Below are 11,992 nucleotides of genomic sequence, written 5' to 3'. Positions count from 1 at the left end.
GGCTCTCTGAGTGATGTGGGAGGGCAGACATTGCCTGTCGCCCCTGTGCAGTGAATGACACTGGGGACTGAGGGCTGTAGTGCTTATACCTGGCCCATGAAAGTGCCAGCCACCAAAGACCACTATTCCTGGCAGAGGCCACGCAGTTTGGCACATTTATAAAAGATGTAAAACAAAGTGGGATGGGGGAGACAGAAGCATGAGGTGTCCAGGTTGGCATGACAGACACCAGACATGCACCGTGCATTTAAGCCCCTCCCCAACTCCCTTCCCAACCCAGCCTGGCCCAGAGCAGCACCCCCCACCCCCATCTCCTGCCACTGCCCTCAGGCTGGTGGCTTTGTAGAGGCCAGGGGACCAGGGTGAGGGGTGCTACAGTTTGCCCCACAGACAAGGACAAGAACCCTTAGATGAGTCTGGCTGGGAGGCAGGGTGATGGGGAGGAAGGCAGCCCCTCCGCGGAGACATGCAGGAGGTGGCCCATGGGACTCCGGCGGGGCGGGGAGGAGGTGGGACCCGGCCTGGAGAAACCCTACCAGTCAGAAATCTAAGGCAAGGGTCACAGTGTCCCCTCCAAGCCTGCCCCCCCACACACACATACACACACACGGGCAACACACTTACAACCCTGAGCACACCCCAATGGGGTTCACACCCCGAGTTCCTCAGGAGCCCCTTGGGAGCTTGGGAGGGGCCTTTCCTCTTAGGCCAAGCCTCGCCTGAGACAACCTCCCTTCTAATGATCAGGCCAGCCCTCTCCAGGCTGGGGAGAGGGACAGCCAAAGCCAGGGGCCTGGGTGACAGCCTGGCAGGCCTCCACGAGCTGGCAGAGCTGGTGACTGCAGAGTCTAGACAGGCAGAGATATGGCTATACCCGCACTGGGGGGCCTGAGCAGGCTGTCAGAGGTCCCCGGGACCCATACTCATAGTCCGCATCTGTGGGTGAGGCCATGAAGGAGCTCAGGGAGCTCCCGGTCTGCCGGTCTCGGAAGCTCTGGATATAACTCTGTGGGGGAGCAAACATAGGTGTGAGAGTCCCACTGCAGAATCCTGCCCTAAAAGCCCCCTCTTCCTGAATCCCCACAAGCCTGACACCCCTACAGACTGCCACAGACTCAGAGTCCACAGTCTTGAGACCCCACCACATACCATAACCCACTTAAAACCCATACTCAGGGTACAGTTCCCCCAAACCCCCCACCAGCTGGACCTGCCAAGCCCCTGGTGCATGGGCTGTGACACACAGAGAGTAGGCCTTCTAGATAGAAACCAGCCCATGGGGAAAGCCCAGTACTGTTTGGATAGTTTCCACACTTTTTTCTCCCCATTCTGGCTGGATGGGCTCAGGGAGCTCACCGGGGAGAGGACGTCTCCATTGAAGCGTTTGATGGGCACTGGCCTGCGCCGATAAGCAGGGTCTGGGGGCCCAGGCCTGGGAGGAGCCCGGGGACCTCTGGGGGGAGCCCGAGGAGGTCTCTTTTTCCGCCTTTTCTCCTTGCGATCTTCCTGCTGCCGAATCCGCATCAGTTGCACACGTCGGCGCTGCCGACTGATGACCACTGTGGTGGGATGGGCAGAGAAGGAGCTCAGAGGAGTGTGCGCCTTATTTCCCCTGAGCCCTCCCTCTCTCTTCCCACCTAGGGCTGCAGGCTTCCAGATTCCTCTTGTCCATAAACCCTTACTCCCACCCCGTCACTTCCTTTCCTGGTCTCCTACCTCTTGGAGGGGACTTCCCGCTGTTGCTCTGTTCTTCCATAGGTCTTTATGGAAGATTCCTAGGTTTCCAGTTACCCCCTTCCCAGCTGTCATCGCTCTCCCAATCCTCAGCCATAGGTGACTCACCTAGGCCACCCACCATCATCTTTCCACCGGACAGCCACAGCTGCTTCCTCACTGGTTTCACCCTATGCTTGCTCCCTCCAGTGTTTTCTACACTCGGCAGCAGAATGAGCATCCCAAAAGCAAAATTCGATTCTGTCCTCCCCTACTTTAATCACTCCAGTGGCATCTCATTGCCCTTCTTATAAAATGTGGAGTGCTTCTTAGGGCCCAAAGGCTCCACACAATCACCCTGGCTCCCACACCTCCCTCCCATACTCCAGCCCTGTTTCCTGAAACAAGCTGGCTCATTCCTTCTCAGGGCCCTCGCCCTTGCTGTTTCCCCTTCTCTAACGCTTTGTGTGGCTGGCTCCCTAGCCTTCAAGTGTCTGCTTACATATCACCTCCTCCAAGCAGCCTTCCCTGACCACCCTAATTCTAATGGCTTCCATAGGTCCTCTTTCACATTGCCCTGCATATCTCTGTCATGTCACTCTACACAACTGGAATTATCTTGTTTGTTTGCATCTCTGTTACCTGTCTCCTGTCTGCCCCAAACATACACCCATAAGGACGGGAACCTTTTCTGTTATAGCTCTGCTGTATCCCTGGTGCCTGGAATGGGGTTGGTGCAGAGCCAACACTCCATATGTTGTTGTGAAATGAGTGATGGTACCTGGCTCTTATCCTCACAGATGATGAGCAAGTCAGCCCTCTACCGCCATCCAGGCCTTCTGCTGCTGTCCCACACTCCCCCATTACCTGGGCCCCCATCCATCCCTGGCCACCCACTCCTCTCATGTTCACCTTGGCCTGTGCCCCCTTACCTTCTGTATGGGAGTCCCCCTCAGCTGTCACCCGCCACTGCACCAGAACGCCCATCAGGCTGAGCAGGGGCCAGAGTGCCAGCAGGGCCCAGCTTCGCCAGCAGAGGGGGGGCACAGGAGCGGCCCGGAGTCTCTCCACCACGTAGCGCCCCAGCAGTAACAGCTCAGCAAAGTAGTCAGCGGCAGTAGCGATGAGCGCAGCACCAGTCACGGCGGTGGCCAGGGTGGTGAGTGGGCGGGGCCAGCGCAGAGTGAGCAGGGCACAGAGCAGGCCGCCCCCCAGCAGCAGCCCCAGTGGACCCCACACAGAGCCTGGCTGGTAGTAGGGTGCGGAGCCCAGCAGGGCAGCAGCTGCGAGCAGCAGGCCGAGCAGCAGCCCCACCAGGAAGAGGCCCACGCTGCGCACCAGCATGGCCACCAGCCCACAGAGCAGCCCGATGCCCAGCGCGATGCCTGCGCTCGCCCCAGCACTCAGCTGTGTCTCTAGCACCCGCTCTCGGTAGCACAGGAGGAAGATGACCACCGAGCCAAACAGCAACCCAGTGAGGAAGAGCACTGCCTTGAAGCAGCGGTAACCTGGAGGGGAACAGGGGCTAGTGAGGGGCCAAGATGAGGTCACCAGGCTGGAGAGAGCAGGTTGGAGGGGTCAAGGACATGGGATCCCAAGGGAACCGGAGACAAAGACACTAAGATCAGAGATTTGCAGGGTCATGAGGACATCAGTGATGGGGCCACTGAGATCAGGGGAAGTTAGAGAGAGATGGCTGTCGGCGGTCACTGGGAAAGCAAACGTAATCACTGAGATCACGATTTGGAGTCTGTGAGGGGTGATGTATTTGAGGATCAACGGAGTTAGGATAAATCTTTGGAATCAAGAGTGAATCTGTGCATTGGTATCTTTAGGATCATAGGAGGCAGAGAGCTAAATCATTGGGGTCCCAAGGTGATTAGCAAAAGAGTCATTGGGGTCTATGAGGAGGGATTGTTCAGAGAGAGGAAGTATTTGGAAATCATAAGAAACCTGAGAGGTGGGGTCACACAGGTTTAGAAAGATGAGGTCTTTGGGGGTCACAGGGCTTCAGAGGGTACCATTGAAAGGTTACAATGAGGACAGAGAAGCAGGGTTACTGGAGAGTTGTCCTGGGGAATTAAGGTATTTGTAGGTTAGGGAGATTGACAGAAATGGAATCATCGAGAGTATAAAAGGATTTCCAGGGCTCAGTGGCTCACACCTGTAATCCCAGCACTTTGGGAGGCTGAGGTGGGTGGATCATGAGGTCAAGAGATCAAGACCATCCTGGCCAACATGGTGAAACCTTGTCTCTACTAAAAATACAAAAATTAGCTGGGTGTGGTGGCTCATGCTTATAGTCCCAGCTACTCAGGAGGCTGAGGCAGGAGAATTGCTTGAATCCAGAGGCAGAGGTCGCAGTGAGCCAAGATCGCACCACTGCACTCCAGCCTGGTAACAGAGTGAGACCCCGTCTCAAAAATAAAATAAATAAATAAATAAAATTTTTAAAAGGGATTTCCAAGAGAGAGGAACACTGAGGCCAAAAACAAAGAATTATTGGGATCACAGCATGGAGAAAGGTGATCAGATGATGAGGTTGTAGGAATTAGAGAGGAGTAACCAGGGATCAAAGCTAGGAGTAACAGAGGGGATCAGAGGTGTAGAAGGTAAGGATATAATGGGAAGTGAGGAGATGTGGAGGTCACTAAGGCTTATATGAGGTCACAGGGAATCAAAGAGAACGAAATAGTGTTTGTGGAGTTTCAGAAATAAGGTTATAGGGCCATTCAGCCCATTAGAGATACCTGAAAGGGTCAGAGAAGTGGAGATCCTGAACAGTTGGGAAGATAGAAGTCAGAGATGGGGGTCAAGGAGTCAGGGAGAGAGCCAAAGAGAAAGATAACAGAGGTGAAAGGAGTGGGGGGGAAATATGAGATTCAAAGAGGCTCTGGGGTCAGAGAGAGGAGTAGGGCATGGACAGGGGCTCCGAGTCCATGAGCCTGGGAGTAGTGGCATTCAAGAGGGGTAGGATGTCAGCAAGCCCAAGAGAGGGAATATGAGGCTGCACTGAGCAACATGCAGAGGGAGTGGGTACAGATATGGAGGGGGTGAGGAGATATAGAATCCTTGGAGGCCCAGAACGTGTCCTGAACCCTTGAGGGGGCACTTCCTCCTGCCTACTTGTCAGTTGTTCAGCCCAGAGTTTGGGGGAGGAATGGGAGGGACCATCTGGCTCCCAACCCTGTCTACCCACCCATTGTAGGGGGAGGCTGCAGAATACAAGTCTTACATTACCCCTGCCCAGCCTGGAACCCCAGCCCTCAAGCCTCCTTTACCCACACTGGTCCCACTCACCTATAATTCTCCTCCTGGAGGCTTTCCTTGGGCCCCCAGCCCATAGAGCTCACTATTCTCTCTGAAGTTCTGTAACTCTTGCTACAGAGTCACTGGCCACTTACTCCCATTACACTGGGCCACTAGCCCATATGGCACCTTTATGCATATTAGAAAAAGTGTGCCTTTCTCTAGGCAAAGCAGCTTTGTACCAAGGCCCAGAGTTTGTCAGGTAGAACATGAGCTGGATTCCAGCCCCCACTTGCCTACTCAGATGAGCTCCCTTATTTAGTACCCATCCTGTATTCACAGCAGCTCTGATTACTGGAGCTGTGTGACTACCATCCAGACTGCCCTAATATGTATCCCAGGTATAAATGCTCCCTGGAGTCCAGGGGGCTCTGGGATCAGAGAGAAATCCCTGGAGCATTTACACCTGGTATACATATTACACAGGACATTACATAAATCTCCTCCCTGTCAGACAATATCCCCTGTGGTTAGGGACAATGTGTAATGACCCTGCTAAGTGTTTTCAGTGCCTAACCTAGCACAGTGACCCAAACACATCTTCACTACAATAGCTACTATTTGTTGAAAGCTTATTAATTCTCATAACACTATATGAGACAAATATTGTTCTCATTGTTCAGATGAGACAACTGAGGCTCAGACAGATTAATGTGCCTAACACAAGTAGTAACTGCAAAACTAAGTAAATTCAAACTCAAGTGTACCTAATCCAAAAACCTATGTTCTCTATAATCTAGAGTCTAGATAATCTATAAATTTGTGGGGTGAAAGAAAAGAAAGAATTATTCATGATGGTAGAGGGATTCAGAGAAGACTTGGGGGGGGCAGAAAAAGAACTAGGGGAAACACTGGGGAGCCCAGGTGAAGGCTGATGGGGATCTCACCGAAGAAGCAGTAGACGACTCCAAACAAACAGCACATGATGCAGACGAGGGCCGGCAGTGCCTGGTACCTGCGCTCCAGGGGCTGTTCACAAGGTGCACCCCAGAAGGCATCATCTGGCTCAGGGGGCAGCAGCTGGAACCGCAGTGTTGCCACAGTCCCTGGCATAGTGCTGGGAATAGAAGGGAGTCACCCTCCCAAGTTAACCTGATGAGGGAAAGTTGGGGTCACAGAGGTGTCCTGGGTCCCCACCAGGATGGGAGTGGGAGAGGGATTGGGAGAACTCAGCAAGGAGAGTGGACAAAGGAGTGGTATCCACATTTGTGCAGCTCTGGAAGCATCTCTGGAGTGGAGAGCAAGACAAAGGGAAACAAAAGTGCTTGGCTAGAGGAGGCTGGGATGAAGTTAAAAGAGGGACGAGGGTCGGGGGTATGATGGCAGGGTGCCGCTGGTGAGAAGGAGGCAGCCAAGAGGTTCGTCTGTGGGCGGCTCAATATGGGATTGTCCAAGATTTACCTGGGCTGGAGGCGACCTGAGCTTCTGAGTGAAAGAGGCTGTGCAGAGGCCCGAGGGGCCGGGGTTGCGGGGCGCCAGAGGCTCCAACTGACTGGGGTCCAGGGAAAGTCCGTCGTGCGGGGAAGGGGGCAGCTGGGCCGGAGAGACTGGTCTCGGCGCGGCAGCGGCGCCGCTCCACCTCCAACACCGGCTGGCGCTCCAGTCCCGCGGCGTCCCGGAACTCGGGCTGGGCCTGGGGAAAGGGAAAGAGCAGGAGCCGGGGCTCGGGCCGCCCCAGAACCGAGGCCCCATGCCCTGAGCCCGCCCGCGGCCTTTGGTGCTGATGGACAGCTCCGGCCTCTGCTCCTGACGTCACTCAGGGCGCACCATCCAGGCAGGGGCGGGCTGCTTCTGACGTCACCTGGGACGCACCAACCACGCCGCAGGAGTCAGGGGACTCCGCCCCCGGCGTCTCCCTCTTCTGCACTGAGGAGGGGGCACTTCCGGGGGTCCTTCCCCTTTAACCTCCCCCTTCTCCTCCCTCTCCGGTAGCTGGAGCCGGAGACCCCACCCCGGGGGCGGGGCCCTCGCGGTGACACGTCGGACAGCGGCGGCAGCGGCTGAGGCTCAGGCGCCGAGCACAGGGACCCCGCGCAGCCCAGAGCAGCTGCAGGAGGGGAATCGAGGCGCAGCCTCGGAGATTCGGCTCGGGCCGCTGGCTCTGTTCGGCGGGGAGGGAGCGGGCCCGCCCGCGGGGCCCGGGCCCTCCGGATCCGCCCCCTCCCCGGTCCCGCCCCCTCGGAGCCTCCTCTGGCTGCTCTGGGGCTTCGCCGGGGCCCGGGACCCGCGGTCCGGGCGCCATGCGGGCATCGCTGCTGCTGTCGGTGCTGAGGCCCGCAGGGCCCGTGGCCGTGGGCATCTCCCTGGGCTTCACGCTGAGCCTGCTTAGCGTCACCTGGGTGGAGGAACCGTGCGGCCCAGGCCCACCCCAACCTGGAGACTCTGAGCTGCCGCCGCGCGGCAACACCAATGCGGCGCGCCGGCCCAACTCGGTGCAGCCAGGAGCGGAGCGCGAGAAGCCCGGGGCCGGCGCAGGCGCCGGGGAGAATTGGGAGCCGCGCGTCCTGCCCTACCACCCCGCACAGCCCGGCCAGGCCGCCAAAAAGGCCGTCAGGTAGTGATCGGCTGCGCCCGCTCCACCCCCTGGGCAGCGGCCGGGACGCGCGCGGGGAAGCCGCCGGGCCCGGGTCGGGCTCCGGAAGGAAGGGGCTGGCCGGCCAGGAAGTCTTTGGGCCCCGATAACTTCCGATGGCCCTGCCTTCCCGAGAGTCTTGGGGCCACTCCGAGGCTTTCTCTGGGCCTGGGCTGAACTTGCTGGCCTGTATTATAAACCGGCTCGATCCGATGGCTCCCCAAAGATCGCACTAGCTCCCTGGCAGGGCTGCTGGGGTTAGATAAAAGACTTGTATATAGAATAAGGATATAGAGACAGGGAAAGAGAAAGGCAAGAACTAGGATTTACCTGGATATCTTGTTCCTGAGTGGGTTACAAGGGCCACCTCAGGGTGAGATGGGGGAGGGAGGAATGTACCCATCCCGTTACCCATTGATATCTCTGCTGATGAGTGGAAATAATTTCTAAGTAGCATTGCGTTCAAATTCTGGTTCTGCAGTTTACCTTCTGCCTTACCAAAGGTAAGTTCCTGGCATCCCTCAGTCCAGTTTGCCCCTCCCCGCAAAGACACACACTCACCCCTATGCCAAATGTTCCTTTATATCATTTATGTGAGGAATTTTTGGCATAATGGCGTATTTATATAGAAATGAGTAGATACATGGTGTGTCCAGCATTTGGCTGGGTGCTTAAAACGGATATTATCAGTCCCATTTTACAGATGGCTCAGGTTAAATAACATCCACAAGGGTGTAACTACTAAGTGGCGAACCCCGGAATCAGACCCACAATATCTCTGCCCTATCTGGGTGGATATCGCCATCTCCCAAATGTAAAGCACTACCTGGGTAAGACCAATATTTCATTTAAATCCTCGTGACCCCTGGGAGAGAGGGTTTATCCTTATCCTATTCACAGGTGAGAAAACAGATGCAGAGAAGACGCAACCTGCCAGAGTCTGTGCTGACCGCCCCCGACACCCCCTGTCCCGTTGTCTTTTTGATAACTTTGTGCCATCTCCTCCCCCAGGACTCGCTACATCAGCACGGAGCTGGGCATCAGACAGAGGCTGCTGGTGGCGGTGCTGACCTCTCAGGCCACGCTGTCCACGCTAGGTGTGGCCGTGAACCGAACACTGGGTCACCGGCTGGAGCGTGTGGTGTTCCTGACGGGTGCACGGGGCCGCCGGGCCCCACCTGGCATGGCGGTGGTGACGCTGGGCGAGGAGCGGCCCATCGGGCACCTGCACCTGGCGCTGCGCCACCTGCTGGAGCAGCACGGCGACGACTTTGACTGGTTCTTCCTGGTGCCTGACACCACCTACACTGAGGCACACGGCCTGGCACGCCTAGCTGGCCACCTCAGCCTGGCCTCCGCCGCCCACCTGTACCTGGGCCGGCCCCAGGACTTCATCGGCGGAGAGCCCACCCCAGGCCGCTACTGCCACGGCGGCTTTGGGGTGCTGCTCTCGCGCATGCTGCTGCAGCAGCTGCGCCCCCACCTGGAAGGCTGCCGCAACGACATCGTCAGTGCGCGCCCCGACGAATGGCTGGGACGCTGCATTCTCGACGCCACCGGGGTGGGCTGTACTGGTGACCACGAGGTGGGATGATCAGCTACCCCACTGATATCTCCTGTCTTGATCAAATCCTGCTGAGAGGCAAAGGGGTGGTGGAAATACAGGCCCGGTTTTCCATGCCAATTCAGACATTTGTTTTCCATTCCTGTGACCCCGGATAAATTACTAAATGTCCTGGGCTTCAGTATCTTCCTCTGTGCAATGGAAATAATTATTGCTCGGGGTTGTTACAAAGATGAGAGAAAATAAGGGAGCTCTGTGCATAATAGGCATTCGATATCATAATTTTAGCCCTTAGACAGCTCTGAGACAGGACACATGCCCATTTCGCAGCTGAGCTAGCAGAGGCTTGCTGGAGATCATGCAGACTCACAACTGGTCAAGGTAGACTTAACACCCTCAGACTGCAAGGCCACAACAGGTCATAGTATGAGACGCTGACTGTGAGACAAGGGAAGGCAATGCCAGCCATCATGAACCCCTTCCCTTACTCTCCCCAGGGGGTGCACTATAGCCATCTGGAGCTGAGCCCTGGGGAGCCAGTGCAGGAGGGAGACCCTCGTTTCCGAAGTGCCCTGACAGCCCACCCTGTGCGCAACCCTGTGCACATGTACCAGCTGCACAAGGCTTTCGCCCGAGCTGAACTGGAACGCACATATCAGGAGATCCAGGAGTTGCAGGTATGGTCTAAGCCTGGGGGTGGTGGGTGAGGGGGACAGGATCTGGGAGGTCACAGAGATCCCAGAGACGTGAAAAGCTAGCCCTAGAATCATAGAACAAACCTATTCCCAGCCCCTGCCTGTTTTCTACATTCTCTGATGGGCCTCCAGGGCTCTTAGGCTGCCTGTGCTGGGGAAATGATAGCTATGGGCCCTGGGTGGGCCGAGGTTGGCTGGGGACTAGGGACCCATCCTGAGTGGCACCTGCTGCCTACCCTTTCCCCAGCTGTGCACTGATGCCTGTGGTCTGTCCCTTGCTTATGGCCTGTTTCTCTGATCCAGTGGGAGATCCAGAATACCAGCCGTCTGTCCATCGATGGGGACAGGGCAGCTGCCTGGCCTGTGGGCATCCCAGCACCATCCCGCCCGGCCTCCCGCTTTGAGGTGCTGCGCTGGGACTACTTCACAGAGCAGCATGCTTTCTCTTGTGCCGATGGCTCACCCCGCTGCCCACTGCGTGGGGTGGACCAGGCTGACGTGGCCGATGTTCTGGGGGCCGCTCTAGAGGAGCTCAACCGCCGCTACCATCCAGCCTTGCGGCTCCAGAAGCAGCAGCTGGTTAATGGCTACCGACGCTTTGATCCGGCCCGGGGTATGGAATACACGCTGGACTTACAGCTGGAGGCACTGACTCCCCAGGGAGGTCGCCGGCCCCTCACTCGCCGAGTGCAGCTGCTCCGGCCGCTGAGCCGCGTGGAGATCTTGCCTGTGCCCTATGTCACCGAGGCCTCACGTCTCACTGTGCTGCTGCCTCTGGCTGCGGCTGAGCGTGACCTGGCCCCTGGCTTCCTGGAGGCCTTTGCTACTGCAGCACTGGAGCCTGGTGATGCTGCGGCAGCCCTGACCCTGCTGCTACTGTATGAGCCGCGCCAGGCCCAGCGTGCAGCCCACGCAGATGTCTTCGCACCTGTCAAGGCCCACGTGGCAGAGCTGGAGCGGCGTTTCCCCGGTGCCCGCGTGCCATGGCTCAGTGTGCAGACAGCCGCACCCTCTCCACTGCGCCTCATGGATCTCCTCTCCAAGAAGCACCCACTGGACACACTGTTCCTGCTGGCCGGGCCAGACACGGTGCTCACGCCTGACTTCCTGAACCGCTGCCGCATGCATGCCATCTCTGGCTGGCAGGCCTTCTTTCCCATGCACTTCCAAGCCTTCCACCCAGCTGTGGCCCCATCACAAGGGCCTGGGCCCCCAGAGCTGGGCCGCGACACTGGCCGCTTTGACCGCCAGGCAGCCAGCGAGGCTTGCTTCTACAATTCCGACTATGTGGCAGCCCGTGGGCGCCTGGCGGCAGCCTCAGAACAAGAAGAGGAGCTGCTGGAGAGCCTGGACGTGTACGAGCTGTTCCTGCACTTCTCCAGTCTGCATGTGCTGCGGGCGGTGGAGCCGGCGCTGCTGCAGCGCTACCGGGCCCAGACATGCAGCGCAAGGCTCAGTGAGGACCTGTACCATCGCTGCCGCCAGAGCGTGCTTGAAGGCCTCGGCTCCCGAACCCAGCTGGCCATGTTGCTCTTCGAGCAGGAGCAGGGCAACAGCACCTGACCCCATCCTGTCCCCATGAGCCACTCCTCCCCTAAAACCAGAGCCACCTGCCAGCCTCGCTGGGCAGGGCTGGCCATAGCCTCAGACCCCAAGGTGGCCCACTGGTCCCCTCTCTGGCTTTGTGGGTCCCTGCACCCTGGACAAGCACTGGGGGAGGTGCCCCCGGAGCCACCCCCTTCTTGTCCCAAACCCAGTCTTCCTGCCCCCTGACGCTGCTGATTTGGGCTGTGGCCTCCATCTATTTATGCAGTACAGTCTGCCTGACGCCAGCCCTGCCTCTGGGCCCTGGGGGCTAGGCTGTAGTTGAGTTGATGGGGAAGGGGGAGCTGAGGAGGGGGCATCTCCCAATTTCTCCCTTTTGGACCCTGCTGAAGCTCCCTGCCTTTAGTAAACTGGCCAAGTGTGGATTCGTGATTTGGAGGTTTTGAGGGTAGACGCGTGGGGGGAGGGAGGGCTGGCTGAGCACGCAGGCTCCCCTGCCCCTGCTGGGACCTGCCTTTCCTTTCACCCGGGACCAAGTCATGCATGTGCCCAGCCCCGCCCCAGCCCCCAGTGCGTGCTTGGTCACACATACAC

General features: G+C 57.8%; 2 protein-coding genes across 3 annotated transcripts; one reads left to right on the top strand and one right to left on the bottom strand.

The window, feature by feature from the left end:
* Nucleotides 1–125: 125 nt before the first annotated feature.
* Nucleotides 126–6,773, bottom strand: TMEM198 (transmembrane protein 198). Of its 2 annotated transcripts, none has more exons than XM_002749820.6 (5): nt 6,424–6,773; nt 5,910–6,114; nt 2,646–3,221; nt 1,357–1,559; nt 126–1,006 (listed from the first exon to the last, which is right to left on the bottom strand). In XM_002749820.6, exons 2-5 carry the CDS (start codon nt 6,073–6,075, stop codon nt 869–871), a joined length of 1,083 nt encoding a protein of 360 aa, XP_002749866.1. In that variant the 5' UTR covers nt 6,076–6,114; nt 6,424–6,773; the 3' UTR covers nt 126–868. The 2 variants fall into 2 exon arrangements, with proteins under 2 accessions (XP_002749866.1, XP_008997805.1); XM_008999557.5 differs by having other exon boundaries at nt 5,910–6,079.
* Nucleotides 6,774–6,984: 211 nt separating this feature from the next.
* Nucleotides 6,985–11,823, top strand: CHPF (chondroitin polymerizing factor). The gene is made up of 4 exons (XM_002749819.6): nt 6,985–7,576; nt 8,606–9,179; nt 9,656–9,835; nt 10,157–11,823. The coding sequence occupies exons 1-4, from the start codon at nt 7,263–7,265 to the stop codon at nt 11,414–11,416; spliced, it is 2,328 nt and encodes a 775-aa protein (XP_002749865.1). The 5' UTR covers nt 6,985–7,262; the 3' UTR covers nt 11,417–11,823.
* The last annotated feature ends 169 nt before the right edge of the window (nt 11,824–11,992 follow it).

The sequence above is a fragment of the Callithrix jacchus genome, chromosome 6 (genome assembly GCF_049354715.1).
Source record: "Callithrix jacchus isolate 240 chromosome 6, calJac240_pri, whole genome shotgun sequence".
NCBI classification, from domain to species: domain Eukaryota; kingdom Metazoa; phylum Chordata; class Mammalia; order Primates; family Cebidae; genus Callithrix; species Callithrix jacchus.
This window is presented reverse-complemented; position numbering and strand designations above follow the sequence as displayed.